Source organism: Schistocerca piceifrons, chromosome 2 (assembly GCF_021461385.2).
Source record: "Schistocerca piceifrons isolate TAMUIC-IGC-003096 chromosome 2, iqSchPice1.1, whole genome shotgun sequence".
Classification (NCBI taxonomy): Eukaryota; Metazoa; Arthropoda; class Insecta; order Orthoptera; family Acrididae; genus Schistocerca; species Schistocerca piceifrons.
The window spans coordinates 606,121,268-606,142,600 of NC_060139.1; the positions used below are offsets into that span (position 1 = coordinate 606,121,268).

Sequence of the window (21,333 nt, forward strand, 5' to 3'; positions counted from 1 at the left end):
CACTGGGTGATTTTTATTTAAGGAGATCCAAAATACCTAAGTTGGCCACTATTTTTCGTACTTCATATTAATTATTTAAGATGAACTTAGTGTTTTTACATGATGACATTTGCTGTATCAGTGATCAAGTGATATTAACTTTTGTGTGGGTCAGTTATTCAGTATAATTTAATGGGTTGACTGTTTATGGAGACATGTTATGCAATCATTGTTAACATACACAGTAACTTTACTATAATCATAAATACTCGTTAAACTGGTTGAATTTGTAGGGTATCGCATATTTCGGTAAAGTAAAGCCTTTAATATGTTCCGTTACATTGGGAAACAAATAAAAAAAGGTAAATTTTACAATAATATGAAAAACATAATCTGTAGACACAGACCTACATTTTAAGAAACACAAAAATTGTCCAAAGTCACCCTTTTTGACTAATCAGGCACAAGAACAGCAACTGTGAAAGACCACTGGGCAGCACTGGTGCAGTCTTATTTAAGTCGTAAATATTATTACCACAGTTTGTAGGTAACTATTGTGGTGCTAGCATGTTATTTCACATCTTTATTCTATGAGCAAATTAGAAGATCAGGACAAATTGTTTGCATCACTTATTATTTCATGTCAATAATTACGCAAGTAATAGAACGGAAAAGCAAGCTCAGTGTATTTTGAAATCCCTGTTGAGTAGAGGAAACAAAGTAACTATGTGGATGACCATTCTGCAGCTTTCTGCTCCTATACAGAATAAATAAAAAGTGAAACTAGACTCTCAAGTATCCTAGTACAGCATCTGCAGTCTGCCCACTCACACTACCCCCTCACATGATGCTGACTTAGGGAAGCACAATGAAGGCACTGCACAACCCACAAGACAATGACTTTGTGTCCAATGAACATTCAGCACACACCATCAGCAGTGGCACCCTCTTTATGATTATATCAACATATCCAGTTATTCCAGTCAAATAAGCTGCACATATGATGATGACCTATCAAAATATACTCTACCTCCTTTGTTGCATAAACTATAGCCTAACTTGCATAAATGGTGCAGATGTAGCAATTTGAAAGTTACTATTATGATACTTTCTTTCCAATAAGTTTATTATTTTGTTCGTGAGTGGGACAGTCACCCTGCAGCATTTTGAAAAGAATGAATGGCTTCTGGGAGAGTGCTCGGAGCAAGATATGAAAAATATTTCATTTGAATAGTTAGAAGGGGCAACTTATGTACATCCGCTATCACTACACATTAAATTATGGCTAATGAAAGAGTCTGTGAAGGCATTCTGTAATAATATGCAAGGATTTATGTATCTTTTCATAAGTTTCCTAGATTCTCTGAGATAAAAATCTAGTTTCTGAGACAAGAAGCTTGATGAGAGTCATATAGTTTTAAACTATTATGAAAGAGGAAAAAAGGAGCTTGGGCTTCATTAGAACCAGTGCCGGAAAATTTACAAGGTAATATTCTGAACAATTAATGGAAAACATATCATGAGCTTATCAAAAAACAGAAAGTAAAATGGTCCTAAAATGCATTTTCGCCATTCTCATTTTGACTTCTTTTGACATCTGGGAAAATCTTGGTGAAATTGTGAACATGGAAAATGTTTTGTGCAGCAGGTTTCAACCCTTGAGAAACTTTACCAAGGCAACTGCAATCCGTCTATGCTGGCTCATTCTTGTAGGTCAGCCATGAAAGGTAATGGATTATAAATGAAAAGAGGAGATAACAAATGAGGCAAATGCATTAGTTAAAATATATGTGTATGGAAAAGAAAGTTTTTGGTGGCTCGACAGCGCAGCAGTAACATGCTGGACTACAGATCAAAGTTCTCAGGTTCGATACCTGGTCAGATCTCTTTTTTTATGCGTCAATTATCACACATTTCACCCATGGAAATGGTTGTTACTGTGAAAACGAGTTGCACCGTGGTTCATAGTTCATGATAAATTCTAGGACGTGCTGGAAGTGGCTAAGTAAATCCACTCAAAACGCCAGAAAAAGCAATAACATACCTCCTCCAATAAGATTGTACCAATGTACCATGGTATTAAAACCAGCCTATGAGGATGATGACAGTTTTAACTTTTTAATACATAACTACCATACTATCTTCAAAACAAAAACTTCCTCCAATATTTTGGGTCACATTCGAACGTCACAAGCAAATATGTGTAACCAAAGGGCAATTTAATTAAAAACACAAGAAACTCATCGCAAGTTGTAATTTAGTGATATTATAAAAATGCTGTGCATTAAAACTGTGTACATAAAATTCAAGCAGTTATATGAAATGTAGTAACAACTTTAAATCTCACAGATCTTCTTCATTTTTCAATATAGTTGCCATATTCAGTCACAAATGAGTAATGCTCATTCCTCATGAACTTTCTGCTGATATCAGGCTATTACACACTCTTGTTTAGTTTGGTTTGCCTTTAGGTCCTGTGGGGCATATGGTGTTTGGTTTCACCTCAAATGTTTTCTTCAACTGTCTTTCTTCTGTCATATTGGCAACATGGCCTCTCTAGGTTCTTTTGCTCTTCAGCTTTGGTATTATTGTCAGTTGTTGCATCAAGAGGTAGATTTCCTGAGTCTTCCCCCTTCTTCATTCTCCTTTTTCTGAGATCTGTCCCCCATATCTTCTTCATTACTCTTCTTTCAAATATTAATAGTTCTTCGTTTTCTCTTTCAGTCAGACTCCATGTTTCTGAACTCTAAAAGCCGCTGGGCATATCACTGTGTTATATATTCTCATCTTAGTATTTGCTGATATTGATTCCGAGCTGAGTGTCTCCCTGAGGGAATACATGCATTTCATTTCCACTGCTATTTTTCCTTAATGTCCATTTCAATGCTTTTGTTGTTGGTAAACCAAGTCCCAAGTATCTGAAGTGCTGAACTCCCTTAACATTTCAAACAATTGCCTTAGGATGAAAATGTGATCTATTGTCAATCGATCTGGACAAAAGCCAGCTTATATTCCTTTACGTTGTTCTCTATGAATTGTTGTAATTATCTGATCTTCTGAGGCTACACATATAAATTAAAAATATTTCTAGCTATGTCTCTCCACATAAAACGAGAGCACAGTCCTTTTCTCCAGTTATCGAGGGCATTAAGACAGAGCACTAGCTAAGTTAGATAGGACTGGGAAAAGAATCATGTGATATTCTGCGCAAGGAACCATACTGACATTTATGTGAAGTGATTTAGGAAAAACATCGAAAAACTTTAATCAAGATGGCTGAATAGGGATTTAACACCCACTGTCCCTCAATATATATTGAGGCACCTTCAACCCGTCACCACATCTGAGCATACACATACTGCTATGAAGAATTCATTAGAAACTAAAAATACTGCAAGTGGCCATCGTTTATGGAAAAACAACAAGTACAAACCTTCATTACTTATACATGGTTCAAAACAATGATTAGTGTGGAAATTCAGAGCACTAGGTGAACCATTCCACAAATCAATACCCTCAGCTTGGGCAGCTGTCAATGCTATACCCAGGGTTGAAACATCAGGTATAGCTGAACGATCTGCAAAAGATACCACTGCATCTATATAGAATATTTAACAAGAACTGAATATCTTTAATGTTCTTAACACTATTACACATCATAAAATCAACATTACTGCAATGACAATAACCCTGGATTAATACAAGATGAACGAGTTCCTTGTAACATACAGGCACATAGGAAACAAAGTACAATCTGTTGGCACAGTCATTTAAATTCAGTTCACGATTTGGTACCAAAAGTAGCCTCCATCATACACTGTAAAGTGGCTTGCAGGGCAGAGCTGTAGATGTAGTAACTGAGTCTGTACATTTTTGTAGAATATAGACACGATTCCAGTGCAGTGTGTCATAACTGTTTTGCTGATACGAATAAATAAAAATAAATGAACATAAAGAAGTGATTGTAACACACAGTGTTTTGCAACTTCAATACCAGATTTTTATCAATTCACATTCTAGGTTAAAGACACACATATATACAGTGCATTTAAAAGTAAATTAAATGCTACTGGACAAAGCCCTTTCTCAAATGTAGGAAAACACAGGCACACATTCATATATGCATTACACACACATGGCCACTGCCATTTGCTTTCCATTAACAATCACTTTCCAGACACTGTCAGAACTTTATTTGGCATGTACAGTGATATACCAGTTTGTACTAATTGTACCTCTCCCACAGGAAAACATAAATGCATACATTGATGAAAACATTAAAGATAAAAAAGAATCAGTTTTCTGTTACAAAAACAAGTTTATGGTTACATACACTAACAGTGTTACAATGAGCCATTACAATTTGAAATATTCTATTGAATAACAAGAGAGCAGCCAAGTACAGTATTTCTTGGTTGTATTTTTGTTCTTATTAGTCTGTTTTTGCATTTTGAATACTGTTCATATTATATTGTGTATATACCTCTTCACTGAATTTATAATTGTTGTTTTATAGGTACCTCTTTTGTCTGGGTGTTGAAATCAACACTTGTGATAAGCTATGTACATTCACACATATTTTTATAAATACCTTTTGTTGTGAATAGCCACGCTAGTGCCTTTTTCCCTGTTACATGGTGGACGATTTGGAATCTCTACGTTAGGTTTCAGAAATTTCTTGAGCTATTTTAAATTGCTATTATGTGTGACATCTGACAAATTTTCATTTACATTTGCCTGACTTCTAGAACAACCCTGCATCTGACTTCACTTAATTGTGGTAGTAACTAATTTACTGCATTCTTTTTATAGCAAAATAAACATAATTTCATAATATTGCTTTAGTGTTTCATATTTAAACTTTTTTTCTTCACTGCTATAGACATTATCTGATCAAGAGTGGAAACAGTGTGAGGTGTTCTAGGAGAGCAAGTAGCAGGATGTATTGTGGAAGCAGTAGTAAATGGTTTGATAGGGGGGAATGTGGCAGGAAGGACCTTCATGTTATCGTTGAGGTCCTCTCCTGGAACTGCAAAATATGCAGCAGGAATAAATTAATAGATGAGCAGGAAGGAAGATCTGTGCCCTTCAGCCATAGTTGGATGAAGCTAGGAGAGAGCTGGGAAGGATGAGAGAAGGTAGTGGTGAGAGGAGGGTGGTGGAGGAGAGAACTGGCAGACGGTAGGACGGCTAGTATGCAGTTCTGTTGTGTCTATCAGCAACAGGTTTCAGCTACCAGAGTTAAGGGAGAGGAGCCTCAAGATGGTGAAGAAGTAGGACATGCGCAGCAGACTCTACCCATGATTACAAAGGTTAAATTCCTAACCTTTGTAATCACAGGTAGAGTCTGCCACACATGTCCTACTTCTTCACCATCTTGACGTCTGCACCCGGTCAGCTCGACAGAATGTCAATCCTAAGGACCCGGGTTCGATTCCTGGCTGGGTTGGAGATTTTCTCCACTTGGGGACCGGGTGTTGTGTTGTCCTAATCATTACCGTTTCATCCCCATTCATGTTCAAGTCGCTGAAGTGGCGTCAGATCAAAAGACTTGCACCCGACGAATGGTCCACCTGACGGGAGGCCCTAGGCATACAACATTTACATTTTTTTTACCATCTTGAGGCTCCTCCCCCTCAACTCTAGCAGCTGAAACATTGTGACAAAGCAAGCTGGGATATTTTTTACTTCCTCTCTTGTTTTGCCATCTGACTCCTTAAATTCCTTTTTTTTTTTTTTTCAATTTTAATTAATTACCATTAAGATACATATATGTAATCTGCATTTTCATAAAAAGGAAAGATAGGCCCTCAGTTTTAAAGAATATAACAACAGATCTAATTTTGTGCTTTTAATTTTATGTAATTGATTTTCTAATTTATGTTGAAAAGAATATAACAAAAGACCTAATTTTGTGCTTAGTTTTATGTAAGTAATTGATTTTTTAATTTATGTTGACTATTCCTAGTTAATACTTTCATTATAGGGCAAGATCAGTAATTGTTTCATAACTTAAATTCGTCTGTACTAATTATAAACATTTGGGAGATGGAACAATAGTATTCTTTAAATATTTATTTGGTTCTTTGAAATAACGTTAGCATAGACAGCCCTTAATTAATTCCAAAGTAATTAACAGGTTTGTCAAAAGTACCGGCAACTGTTTGCGTAACTATATATGTTCATTTCATGATTTATACAAATAATTTGGCCTAACTCTTCTAGAAGAAAAAACTGTTAAAAAGACGGAATCTTTTGAGGTATTAAGTTAATTTAATGAGTTAAGTTTTAATTGTAATTTCTTTAAATTTAACTTCGAACAATGTGTAGTTTTGGCACCTACTATTGTGAGGATGTATAAGGACCCAAATTTGGGCCATGAGACAGTCTATCCACAGCCAAGTTTTGGATGACAAACCTGTGTTGGTTAGAACAACAGTGCTTCAACTGTGAAATAAGGGTTCAAAATTAGACCGTGTGTTAAAACAATTACAGTGTCTGCTCCATATGTACTTTTCTATTCTTCAAGAACTGTGAGCTTTGTGGCTAGGTTTTTACTGCTCGTGGATATTCAACAGTAAACTATGGTGACAGTATGTGGCTTATTGAAAGTTAAACAGTAGTACATTGGCCATATTAAATGTGTCTGTGGGGGGTCGTGAAAAGTGAAAGTAAATGACTGTGAAACTCAAATGTGCACCTATCGAATACATCATTAACAGCAGACAGTAATGCACTTCCACCCCCTATTTTTTCAGACAGTACATCGACACCGAGGACAACAAATGAAGAAACAAAGAAGGAGAGCACCGCCACAACCTAACACTAATGTTAGCAACAAGGAAGTACTGCTGCCATCTGCCATGTAACAGCAATGCCTCAATTACAGGGGAAGTTTGAGCATGAGTATCAGGTCACCAGCAAGTGCTGGACTGGATCAGGTGATTGAGGATTTTGGGCCTTTACATTAGGCTTTCAGAGAAGATGATTAGGTGGTTTCAGTGAGTGGGGCAGGGAACACCTTGGATAGGAACAGGGAACACAGCATGGGTAGTATTCTGAATAAGGCAGTTTCACTAACCGGTCGCACCAATTTGAGCATAGTTGAGGTGTTCCATTGATTCGATTGGTCTTGTCTTGGCACTGTTGTAAGGCACGAGGCACACATTGAACTGGTGCCAGTGGAACTGTTGGGAGATAAGGCTTTTGTCAACTCAAAAGGGTTGGAAAATAAAGATTGGTGCAGATGATTAGAATGGGACCCCACATGGTCAAACAACCATTGTCATGGGTATGAGAACTAGGCCTCTTTTTAGGACAAAACCGTAACAACAGGCTCCCCTCTCTTAAAAGTATATCAACCAGCTTAGAGACCTCTGCACCATGAATGTGGGTAAATAGAATTACCACACAGAGTGTACAGGCACCATGGAAATTTGCTCAGAATTATGTGTTATTCATTCAAATGTTCAGAGCATTAAAAATAAAGTACAGTAGCTTCAAGTTGAATTACAGTCTTTGATCAACATGGTAGTATGCATTACAGTGTACTGGTGTAGAAATGATAGTTGCAGCATATAGTGCTATCTTTGTGTGGATGTGCAGGTTGCTACTGTTAAGTCTACTTTAAATGGTGAAGGACTGTGTATCTTTATCAGGGATAATAAAACAACAGAAATTCCAGTTTGGAATATCATCATTATTATGAAAAGGATGGATTGCTACTTACCGTAAAGATGACACATTAAGTTGCAGGCGGACACAATGAAAAGACTGTTACATATAAGATTATGGTTCAAATCTGTCTTCAGAAAAGGATAATGCACACCCACTCACACAAGCAAGTACACTTCACACACACATGACCACTATCTCCAGCCACTCTGGCCAGACTGCAACAGAAACACATTCAACAGGTGCAACAATTCAAAGCAGGTCATGAACAGGGAAGGATATCAGGGTATGGAGGGGGAAGAGGAATTAGCAATGCCTAGCAGAGCATTCAGGGACTAGAGGTGCAGGATAGAGCTCACACATGCAGCATCAAATGCCAATGGGGGAAGGGAAAGAGGGGGAAGAAACAGGAGTGGAACAGAGAGGAGTAGAGAAGGGAAAGGACTGGTGGATGCACAGGAAGAAAGTAGCACACAATGACAGTGAGGGTAGGTGAATTGTGGGGGAGAGGGGGGGGGGGAGGGTGGAAACAGTTGGGTGGAGGAGGTTGGGACAGTAGGTTATTGTTAGGTTGACAGGATGATTTTGTGAGCAGAGAATGTGTTGCAAGGGTAACTCCTGTCTGTGTAGTTCAGAAAAGCTGGTGGTGGAGGGGAGGATCCAGATTGACTGCACTGTCAAGCAGCCTTTAAAATCAGGCATGATATGTTCTGTTGCATGTTGTGACACAGGGTGGTCCACTTTGCTCTTCACCACAGTTTGGCAGAGGCCATTCATCCTAATGGATAGATGGATGGTAGTCGTACCAATATAAAAAGCTGAACACTGATTACAATATAGCTGGTATATAATATGGCTGCTTTCACAAAAGGCCCAGCCTCTGATAGGGTAGGATAAGCCAGTGACAGGACTGGAATAGGAAGTGCTCAGTGGATGGATTGGGCAGGTTTTGCACCAGGTCTTCCACAGGAGTATGAGCCCTCTGGCAAGGGATTGAAATTGGGAGTGGCATAAGTACAGATTAGAATACTGTGAAGGTTGGATGGGCAATGGAGCACCACTTTAAGAGGGGTGTAAGGATGTCCCTAATTTCAGGGCATCAGACGCCAGGCCACCTGCAAAAGCAGCCATATTAGATACAAGCTCTGCTGAAATTATTGTTCAGCATTTCATATTGGTATGACTACCTACCAGCTGTCCACCAGGATGACCAGCTACCACCAAACTGTGTCCAGAAGTCAAGTGGACCACCCTGTAGCACAACATGCACCTGTACATAACATGCTTTATTTTAATGTATGCTTCACAACGTGGTCAACCTGGGTTGTCCCCTCCAATACCTGCTTTTCTGAACTGCACAGATGGGAGTTATATTTACAAGACATTATCTGCTCCCAAAATCATCCTGGCCTCAACATATGATAGCCTATTGTCCCCACACCTTCCATCCAACTGTTTCCACCCTGCCCTTCCTGTAATCTCCTCACAATTCACCTCCCCTCACCCTCACTCTGTGCTGTTCTCTGCTGGTGGATCCACAGGTCTTTTCTCCTTCCCACTCCTCATTTATTTTTCTTGTCTCCCAAAACTGTGGGTATCATCCATGTACTGCCACCTCTTGTTTCAGCGTGCTCTGTCAAGCAGTAATAACCTCCTCCTACCCCCCCCCCCCCCCCCCCTGCTTCAGACTATTGCCCTTGTTCAATGCTTTTCTGTTGCAGTCTGGCCAGAGTGGCTGGAAGTAGTGGTCATGTGTGTGTGATGTGTACTTGCTTGTGTGAAAGTGTATGCCTTCCTCTTTTTTGAAGAGGGCTTTAACTGAAAGCTTATATGAAGCAGTCTATTCATTGTGCCTGTCTGCTCTGTATGCAACTCAATGAGTCCCTTGTATGATGAGTACAAATAATATTTTTGATATATCAGGAATAATGCACATATTGAAGTTAGATAAGATCTGACCACAGTGTAGGTAAAAATTTTGAATTGGCAGCCACTGAAATAACAGAGCTAGATGTCTATAAGAAGTTAATCATCTGTGTATTTATTGCTCACCTAGTAGTGGTAGAGACATTTTCTTCAGCAATTAGCTGAAGTCAAGGAAAGATTCTCAGCCCCCAGAACTAACATAATAATATGTGGACACACAGGTGTTCAAAGTAAAACTAGTAATAACTTCTTAAACATTTTGAGCACTTGTGGTGGGAAACAAATGCTAAACACTGCTAAGAGGGTTTCAAAACATTCAGCTTCAATTGTAGACCATGTACTTATGGATACTGACAGGGAAAATTGTAAAGTATTTGTCAGAGATTTCGACATTTTCGATCATCACTATCAGATAATGAAGCTAACAACAGGCTTGGTGAAACCTGCAGAACTGCAGTCCTACAAAAGGATTTCCTCAGATCATATGGTACATAATTTTTATAGGACACTGCCAAATTAAACCTGGGTTGAACTGTATATGGAAAGTAATGTAGATGCTAAGTTATCTAAATTCCACACATTTCTTAAATTAATTTTTGAGAAGACATTTCCAAAATTAGTTATTTCTGCTACAGTAGCTATGGAAAATAGATGAGTAACTGTGGGCATTAGAAAGTTCTCACAGACACTTAGATTTCTCAGTTCTTCGCAAAAGTGCTGCACTAATTCACAGTTCCTAGAGCACTAGCACATGAATAAAAAATATATAATGCAGAAAACTAAAGGAAGGTGGTGTGGGATAGTATAAAACAAGAAACTGGAAAAGACTGACTCAATAATAACAACATACAAATGAAAGATGAGGATAGAATAATTGAAAGTCCATAATAATTAGCAAAATTTTGTGAATTATTACACTGATAACCCAAAACATTATGACCACTGCCCAATGTGACATTGGATGGTTCCTGGTGACATTGTGGAACGTGATGTGATGAAAAACGTATATAAACAGAGCAGACATAGATAGGGAATCACCCTAGTGAAGGTATGGGCTGCAAATGGGGAAATCCATTGAGATAAGTGACTTTGACAAAGGGTGGATTATTATTACACAGAGGCTGTAAATGAGTATCTCAAAAACAGTGAATCTGGCCAAATGTGCATGTGCTACTTTCACAAGCATCTATGAAAAGAGGTAGAAGGACAGTGAAACTACCACTAGGCACTAAATGGTTGGACATCCATGCCTCTACACTCAATGTGTGTTTCAAAGGCTTGTCTGCACTGTAAAGTAGGATAGATGGTGATCCGGCATCTCTGCTGAAAGAGCACTATGCTGGTGCATGCTCAACTGTTTCAGATCACACCATTCATCATACACTGTTGAACATGGAGCTCCGCAGCAGACCACCCCTGCATGTTTCACATGTTGACCCACAAATCATCAATTACAACTGCAGTGGGCACAGGATAATCGGGATTTGACTGTCAATCGGCTCTTTGGATGAATCACATTTTTGCTACACTAGGTCAATGGTTGTCTCCATAAATGCCATCATCAAAGCACGCCATGGACACAGGCTGGTGGGAGCAGTATTAGGTATGGGAGACATACACCCACACTTGCATGGAACCTGTGGTGGTAATCGAAGACAGACTGACAGCTGCGAACCACTTGCATCCCTCCATTCTTGACATCTTCCCTGGATGTGATGTCATATTTTAGCTGTCTGTGGTCTGAAGGAAAGCATAGATAGCAAATAAGCTCTATTAACAAATATAATGAATTAGTCTTTCAGTTATGTGTTTTCCTGGCATACGTAAAGTATGCACAAGAGATGCCCTCACTAGAGAAAGGTAATGCAGAAAGCAATGAAGCCTACAGGTCAGTTTCAGTGCTGTTTTCATTCTCAAAAATAATTTATGCAATCATGAAAGAGAGACTGACAGGTTACATGAGTTAAGTACAACTTCTTTAACAAACCACAGTTTGATTTCAGAAGTGGAAGAAGTACAATATTGGCCATTGTGAAGTTCACAAAAGTTGTACTTGAAGCTCTTGAAAGGAATGATTGTGTTACAGGCATTTTTGTAGACTTCTTCAAGGCTTTCAGCACTTACTACTACTGAGGAAGCTAGAAGCGCTAGATATAACAGGAACAACAAATGAGTGGTGCCAGTCTTACTTGGAAAACAGGGTGCAAAAGTTGGAGATCATTCACACGCCTGCTGGTGATAAATTTTTAGTAGAACAATTGTCAGGCAAGAAATATATAAACAGGATAGTGTATTAGGTCCAATTCTGTTCTTAACATAAAATATAAGACATGGAGGATATAATATAAAATGTTAAGACATGGAGAAAAAAGTCCTCTTCACTGATGACAGCAATATCATAGTCACTGATAAAACATCAGAACTCCTGTTAGAGACAAATGAGACCCTCAAGGATGTTTACAGTTGGGCAGCATGTAATAAATTAACATTGAACATACAGAAAATAAACAGTACATACTTGAGCATAAAGAGGGGAATCATCTTTGTCACTTTAAATATAAACGATACATCTATAGATTATCTAGCAAACACAATGTTTGCTGGGATGAACTGTGATTGTCAGCTAATGCGGAATGAACATACAAAGATTACTGTCAAAAAGAATGTCATCAGCATGTTATTCTCTGAGGGTGTTAGCATCAGCTTGTACCAGCCAATGTCTTGAGGTGACATACTACGCCTACATACTCTCAGTTCTTACCTTTTGAGTTCTTTTCTGGGGATCAAAGACACAAAACATGGACACAGTTGTTAAACTGCAGGAAAGGGTCATAAGAAGCAGTAGTTGGGCTCAGTGTAAGGAGCATTTTGGCGTCCTTAGTGCACTAAGCAAGTACATCTATCAATCTGTGGTGCATTGCAGTAATACTTTTATACATAATCACACTGTATGAAGTTATGTTTACCCAGAAAAGCAAATAAAAAACCAGTGTTTTATATCAGCTGATACAGTTGTATAATAAATTTCCTAAGAAAATGAAAAAGATTACTCAAAACACCTCTGCTTAAAAAGGCAGCTGAAACATTCTTGAAAAGTAATGTACACTACAAAATTAAAAATTAGAGGACTAAGAGTAGCAGATAGCAATGAAAGGGGATAACTACAGCACCTGGCCACATTTCAATCCTTGATTATGGTTTACTGCATTCATAAGGACTATTAAAAGAGGAAAAGACTCAGAATATGTTGTTCAGTCTATAAAAACTACAAAAATAGAAAAACAAAAGGCAAAGTTTTTAGGTATCATACTTGACAACCGTCTAACATGGAACTCTCACGTTCGTCACATAGTGGTTAGGATGTCAGGAGTTATTTGTTGAAGAGACTGATGTGTTGTCTGACAATTGAGTATGTAAGGACAGTGTACTTTGCCTTTTTTCAATCTGTTTTATTGTATGGGTTAATACTCTGGGAAAACAGTAGAAAAATAAATGAAATTATGGTGATTCAGAAGAAAGCAATCAGACTTCATTAAATACAGAGTTCGTTAAATATAGAATTTTAACAGTTATTAATTTATATATTCTTGACAGTGTTAACTACATACTTGCTGAACTACCTAATTTAAGTGTAACAAATCAAAGGCATGACTACTATACAATAAACTGTACTTCTCTGCTGTTGCCACAAAATAGATTAGCTAAAACTAACAATAGTCATAAGTATATGGCAATTAAAATATATAACAAATTGTCTAAAAATAAGTCAATCAAGCCTGACAAATTATTTAAAGAAAATGTACATAACTTCTTGTTAACTAATCCATTCTATTCATTAGAAGAATTTTTAGAAATGCCCAATATCAACTTAAATATGAAAAAATTTATTTTGTAAAATTAATAGGTTAAGTGAACTGATGAAGTCTATTGCATGTAATAATGCTGAATGACCAATAAAGAATCTGAATCTGAAATAATATGTCAAGCACACAGTTGCATATGGAACCTGGAGTTGGTGCAAGGGGCTCAGCAGATCTTCACAGTCCAAGAGTTATCAGCAGGTGTTCTCAGTGTATGCAGCAATTAAGAACAAAACTATATTTTATTTGCAGGTTAGCTGGAACAAATTGTGTGTAAAACAAGAAACATTATACAATAAGGACTTATCCAGTGAGGCAGTGCAACTGTTAAGACACTGATCTCATATATAGGATGATGGAGTTACTCTGTCCAACCATTTCGAATTCAGTTTTCTGTGGTTTTCCTGGATTGCTAAGGCAAATGCCAGGATGAGTCTGGTTGACCACCTATCCTATCCACATAGGCTACCTCTCCAGCCTCATAAAGCACGTTCTGTATTCTGTGTGTTGTATATCTTGGCCTAATGATTTGCATTGTATTTTCTAGACAAATCCTACATCATTGTGAGATGATCTTTGGATGAATAAAGATGAATAATAAACAAACTAAAAACAGCATTTATCTGCTGATAAATGCTTCAGTTATTATTATTTAAGTAATTTAAATTAGTTAACTTAAGAAAAGATGGTAGTCTGTGGTAAAAAATGGTTCCTATTGTATGTGGACTGCAGTGTACAGCCCTTTTACTACTTATAATTCTGTGAAAGTTTTCCCTTTCCTGTTTTTTGTAATTACGAACATTGCTATTCATTACATTATGTTCAGTAATTATGTAGGGTGTTCAGTAAGTAATGCAACACATTTTTGTTCTGAAAGTAGGTTTATTCAGGATTCCCATACACCATATTATTCCATTATCCCCATCAACCACATGCTGCTTACTGTGTAGTGCATCCTTCATTGGGCCAAACAGATGGAAGTCAGAAGGTACGAGATCTAGGCTGTAGGGTGGGTAAGGGAGAACAGTCCAATGAAGTTATGTGAGCATCTCTGTGGTGTGCAGACTTGTGTAAGGCCTTGTGTTGTCATGGAGAAAGAGAAGTTCATTTGCATTTTTTTGGCAATGAACACACTGAACCCATTTCTTTGGTTACCTGAGGGTAGCACAGCACACTTTATAGTTACTCATTCCATCTTGAGGGAAGGCATGAAACAGAATAACCTCTTCAGAGTCCCAGAAGACCACCACTATGACTCTATCAGCTGTGGGGGCAGCTTTGAACTTTTTCTTTGGAGGAAAGACAGTGTGGTGCCACTCCATGAATTGTCGTTTTGTTTCCAGTTCAAAGTGAACCCATTTTTAATCATCTGTGATGATATTTGACAAAAAATTGTATGGTCAGCCTTTAACATGCAGGAAATTCTGCACTATTTATGACATTCTGTTATGTGGTGAGGAACCAGTGTGCACACACCTGTGAATACCCCAGCTGGTGGACAAGCGTGTCAGCACTACCAATGAAGGCATCCAGTTGAGCAGTGAGGTATTTGATTGTGATCCACTGATCACCTCGAATGAGCATGTTCGCACATTCCAACTTTGCAGGAGTCACAGCTGTGTGTGGCTGGTTGGCATGCAAGAGATCGGACAGGTTTGCGCAGCCTTGTTGCAAGGATGACAAACATCTTTCCCAATGATTCACCACACTTTTGTTCACTGTCAGGTCTCTGTAGATATTCTGCAACTGCTTCTGAATATCTGCAATGACCTGGTTTTCCATCAAAAGGAACTCAGTGACAGCTCTCTGCTTGGAGCACACCCCTGTTACAGACACTATTTTGAAGGCTACTTATATCGCCACCAGCTATCAGAATTTCATGAAACTATAGGGGCTGAAGCAGGAATATTCCATGACATCCCACAATGAATTTTCCATTTTTTCAACTGGTCAAGAAAAAAAATGTTGTATTACTTATTGAACATCCCTTGTAGTTACACAAATATGACTACCTGCAGGATGTACATAGAAATACGGTAAGGATTTAAAATTTTTACATCTGAGGAACGGTTCTGTGAGACAGCTTAATCTACATTTAAATGTATGACTCATTAGATGAGTGAAAAGGTAAAAATATTAAGTGTCATGTAATATTTTGTGTAATGTAATATCTTGTATAGACACCTTTTATTAACTTGACATGTTCCACATCATTACGAAGTGTTGTATTCATGATCTATGGAACAAGTACTAATCTAATCTAATCTAATATGTCTGTCTGCACTCAACACCTTCTCTATGTGGTGATATTGTGATGTTCTGTGTTAATGATCTACTCCCTCATGTGAAAGTTCAGTCAGAGTTATCTTCAAATGACAACTTAGTTCTTGCAGAGGGTAACACAAGGAAAACATCCATGCCGTGCTATGTTTAGCTTAAATAATCTAACACAATGGTTCCATTTCAAATCTTAGTGATACAGACACTGAAGTTTAAAGACAATTGTGCCATTACAACTCATAATAATGAAAAGAGTTATAGAAAGTAAATATCTAAAGTTCTTAATGAATGAACATGAGCAATATCTGAATAAATTACACAGCATAATATCCAAATATTAAAGGAAAGGAAAGAGGATGGTGCAGTGGGAATATCATGTAAATAGCATTGTTGCAACATACATACTGGAATTTTGCACACCACACTAAATTCACTAAAATTTTCCTCTAATAATGGCATTAAAATGTCTTCGTCTGCTATATTTAATGACTTAACCATTTTGTATGTCATAGTTAATTAGTCTGCCTGATAAACTTCTTTCATGAACATTTACATCCAAAGGGTCTTATATGAGTAGAATAAAGGTAATTAAAAACAAAAACAAAATGAATTAGTGTAAGACAAAAACATAGCAACTTATGAACAGTTGAAGCTAAGTCAAGGTAAACTTATCAGCCAGTCTTTCTTTAACCCAGCTGAAACCACATCATCAACCTGATGCTGACAAACTTATTGACATCATAAAGTTTGTCCATGACTTCCTGTACCCTCAGGTTTCCATATTCCTTTTCTTGTAGGCAGAATCAAACTAATTCCATCTGCTTGAACACTTGACAGTTTCAGAAAACACAAATATTTCCATTCATATTTATTCATCTAAAAAAAGTTTATGCCTCCAGAACTGCTCAGCTACAAAACAAATACAAGTAGTATTTTAGTTTCCTGGCTACCATATTCATATACTACCAAAGCAATGAATTGTCTGCATTAGTATAGACCTATTAGTTCTTGCATCAAAGCAAAAAGTGATCTGTGGAGGAGGGATTTTCTTTTGGGAGGGTGGGGAAAGGGGGGGGGGGGGGGGGAGGAGAAAGAAAGAGAGAGAAAGAGAAATTGAAAGTAGTCTGCTTATACTTTCCATGTCACTAAACTATGCAAATTGTTCCTACAGGAAACTATGAATAAAACTGTTTTATGCTTAAATATGACCATAGTGCAATCTGCAAAACTGTTTTCATCACCTAGAATTATGCACTTCAGGGAGCTCGGAAGAAGACTAAGTCTCATTCACTTCACTGCCACAGATTAATGAAGAGGCATGTGCCAAGCTGTCACCTTCCGACATAAGTACATTATGGTACATAGGTTTTCAGCCTTGAACAGTGTCCTCATAGTGTGATAAATTCAGCCAAGACAGATCAATTCAGTGGCAGGAGATAAGCAGTCTGCTACAAATGAGTTCTTGGCTCCAACATAAAATGTCACAGGCAAGGTCTAATACAAAGGAGGCAACTCTTATGCTGCAGATTAGGTCTGGTCTACAGTACACCACTCATTCACTGACATAACATTGATCAATTCTGATGAAACTTGTCACACTGTAAGGACACAATTCAAACACCAACAATCTAGCACTAACACACAACAGACAGTTCCTTAGCAGTCTCATTTTTCTGTGATGATGTAGTATACTTTGTAACGGAACTGAAATGATGGTGGGCTGACAGTAATTTGGAGCCCGCGCGTCGGAAACGGGCGCGCTGGTGTGAGACTGCCAGGGAGTGCACCTTGATGCCATCTATTGGCGAAACTGGGAATTAGCGCTGCCTGTCAGACAATGCACTAAGCTCTCAGAGTCAAATGTATTCTTTTTCTTGGTAATTATAAGTTATTACTGTATGATTTAATGTTATAAAGCGCTAGTAGTAAATTATTATGACTGGTATGAACTCCAGGGTAATAAATATAAATATTCTTAAATACTAAATGATTTCGGTGAAAAGGTGGTAGGGGAACGCCCCCACTCTTGGTGATACGAGCGTAGCTAGAGGTAGCTGGAGACACAGGGACTGAACAATGGAATGGCCTGGGGAGTGTTGACGTGACCGGACGTGCGTAACTGTGCTCACGCAAAAGTGATTGTGCAACAGCGAAGAGGCGAATATCGTCGCCGTTTGTGGAGTAGAACGCGACGAATGGTTGTCGAAGCCGTCTCTATGCCACTGGGGCTGATTGTAAGAGTTCCTGCGCCCAGATTTTATGGCGGACGTGCAGTAGCTTATACGAGTGCTACAGCTCGTAGTTCCAGCCGCCATTGAGGGCATGAGGCGTGAAGAGCTGCGTTAGCCACATGCATCTCACCACCAGCACCGACACGTCTACCCAAGGCAAGACTGCTTGCAATTGTTAAGTCGAACTTTGTATACATGTAAAAGGAGAATACCAGTTTTCTTTTGTGCAAGTGCAGAAGACAGAATATAGTAATGAGTAAAATTACGACGCATGTTGTTCATTGTAAAGTGTAGTAACATGAAACATAGTGTAGTGAAATCAGACTGAGGCCACCATCGCCTCTTTCATTTACAATTCTATTGGGTGTAGAATACTTTAGCGTATAAGAATGTTGAAAAGAGCAATGGTCACACCAGAATGAGTCGCCTATTTATAGTTAGTTACATTTTTCTGAGTAACCTTTCAAGTAAAGTCACTTAACTAATTCTATATCAATTGTCCAAAGAGTAATATCCAAAATCATTAAATAAGTTGAAGGATAGAATTTTGTTAACCTAAGTTGCATAAGTTGTCTTGGTGGTAATTACCAAGCCAACTCACAGAAATTGAGAGAGTATTTGCTTTGTAGAATCACCTAGAATGATCAGAAATAGTAATATTCAGAATTAAGTTTAAATTCAACTCAAGCCGTTTCACTTTGAAACGAGCCAAAAAACTGATTTATTCTTTTGCTCCTTCAGAGCTGGCGACCGTAGTTATAAGTATTTTCAGGAGGATTCGACGGTAAGTCTGCTGCTCTCGTCGTGCTGATAGGATTACCCACTGCTGCTAGCAGTGGTGATTGGATACATAAGCTCACTACCAAGTTAAGTGGGTCAGGTAGGCAGTGTTACCGTGTGAACTGTAGGGCACTGTAGGCCGTGGATCGAACCCGTTCAATCATCACAGCTCTTTGGGAAATAGTGCGGTTAGGAGTGTACTAATCATTAGGTAAATACTGGCGAGTAACGGTCAAAAATGTATATGCAAGTGAATTTAGCAAGGTCCATGTAGCACCTAATTAATGTGGTGCAATGGCGAGGGTAGGAGAGGAGTAAAAGTGAGCTGAGCTTGTGGCAGCTGTGCTGTCTTCAAAGATTAATAACGTGAATTCACTACTACCTCTTACCATTAGGGCTGAGCTATTTACGGTTAAAATACGTAGCAGTAAGCGCAAAGGCGTGACAGCTACAAGTCCGTATTGGCTTTATACATACGGAAGTAGGAAGCGGGTCATTCCATCAGTGGAAGGGTTAAAACAACCGAGTCAGTTGACAACATACCCCATTTACTGATGGAAAGATTCGGCGGTTCGGTCGCAACTTGTTCCTGAATTCCATCTTAATGAGTAGTGACATATTTTTGTATCGCTTGTGATGCTGCAATGTTGCAGGATGGCTCACTGTTGGAAGCAGGAGTTGCCTCATATTAACATAACTTATTTATAACCACAACACAAAGATACTATGACCATAAAATTCTGATAAAAATTCAGAACATGTTATTGAATTATTTATCCAAAGATGCCCTCAATAATAGTTGATCAATCATACTGCATTTTGTACTGCATAGAAGTTGTTTGGGTTTCATCATTAAAATAATAAACTTACTTAAAGTTATCTACATACCAACAGGAATTCCACATATGTCTGCCTGAAGCTGCAGGAGTAGATCATTTTGTGCCATTGTTCCATTAGCTTTCAAAGTTATTAAAGTAAGACCTGTATCCTTCCTCACGGCTTCTAATATATCTCTCACTTGGTAACATACAGCTTCCAAGCATGCTCGAACTATGTGCTGCTTTGTTGTAAACTCTGTTAGCCCACAAAGAATTCTGTTGGCAATAAATTACTGTCTTGTACAAATATATAATTTGTGTATATTATTCTGATGGGAGTATTTTTGGCTGCATAACAGAAAACACTGTAAACTGACCTTTTGAGACCAAAAATGATTCAGAATACTCACAGACACATATAGAAACCAAGAATCAATGAACTACAAAAAAGTTAATAATGGCAATACACAACACAGTGTGTAGCTTTATATGGTCTGTCTCTCAAATAGGTAATGTCCATCTGTCATAATAAGTGGACCGTAGAGTATGGGATTATTGAGGTGCGAAATGTAGCCAGTGCCAAAAATACTCTCTTATTCTTCACACCAATATATGTCAGTTCCTTGTCATTTCTCATGCCTACATTTCTGACCCTGTCAGGATAAAATCTCTTCTGTTTCCACTGGAGTTAGCCTTTTTAATTTGTGACCAGTAGTTTGTGGAATATTGTCAAATATGTCTGGAATGTGTGACTTTGTATGACTGCCTAGGCATTTTTCTATCACACCCATCAAGGATGTACACAACTCAGGCAAAAAGATGTGTGGTCCTACTACCACCTGTAACAAATTAAGTCAAGACTATCCTACTTGCTCTTATACTACTCCTGACATCAATACTTTTTTTTTCTTCATTGGAGACCCTTTTGCTAATAGCATGTATACGATAATTACAGAAAATAACTAATTTCTCATTCATGTTCTTTCTCATTAAAATTTATTATTCACTAATAGTTTTCAGAGGACTGATTGTAATAGTACATTTGATGTTTATGGAAACATTTTCTTCAAAGAAATATTAAAATTTACTATTTATACAAACATCATCATGAAGGTGAAATTTTTCAATGAGCAAATAGTTGTTTATTTCTAAATTAGCACAGATCATTTGTGTTTTTTTCCTTTTTTCTCTTTTCTATGAACATTTAACTTTTTTCAAAAACTTTTGTGTTTCAAAAGTTGTTTTTATTTCAAAATTTTCATTTTAGGGTAAGTTCAAATCTTAAATTGTGATCACTTCTAAATTTCAGTACCACAGTTTCATAGCCCTCTTTCTTGATTCCAAAAACAACAACTTTCACTGAAGTAGGTTATTACTTTATTAATTACTCAAATTTCCAAAACTCTTTGGCAAGCTTTTGGAATCCCTGTGTACACAGAAATCATCCTTATGAAATAATATCTTCTATTACGGCCATTTTATAGTTATACAGCTGTTAGTGAATGAAACTTATGTCACTACCCATTGTGTCTTTATTTCTTTTAATTTTCCTGAATTTTATGTCAACATTCTAAACATAAATTGTGATTTTTCATATTACACACACCTATAACTGGATGTGGTGTACAGAAACTTATGCAACCAACACTAAGGACTTAAAATATGAATGTCTTTGTAAAGTAGTCAGCATCTAGCAACCAGTAGTCTATGTCAGGATGTGGCACTGAAATCATGCATAAAATATTGTTCATTAACTTGGTGTATGGAAAGTTACTGTGTGAATAC

At 37.8% G+C, this 21,333-nt stretch overlaps 1 protein-coding gene across 1 annotated transcript in view; it reads right to left on the reverse strand.

Moving 5' to 3' along the window:
* Nucleotides 1-21,333, reverse strand: part of LOC124775653 (glycerol kinase-like) — a 166,541-nt gene that overhangs the window by 39,489 nt on the left and 105,719 nt on the right. Inside the window, exons 8-9 of the mRNA XM_047250481.1 lie at nucleotides 19,619-19,824; nucleotides 3,413-3,556 (exon numbers count right to left, since the gene is read on the reverse strand). Of these exons, the coding sequence (XP_047106437.1) occupies nucleotides 3,413-3,556; nucleotides 19,619-19,824 (350 nt within the window). The remainder of the gene's footprint in view (nucleotides 1-3,412; nucleotides 3,557-19,618; nucleotides 19,825-21,333) is intronic.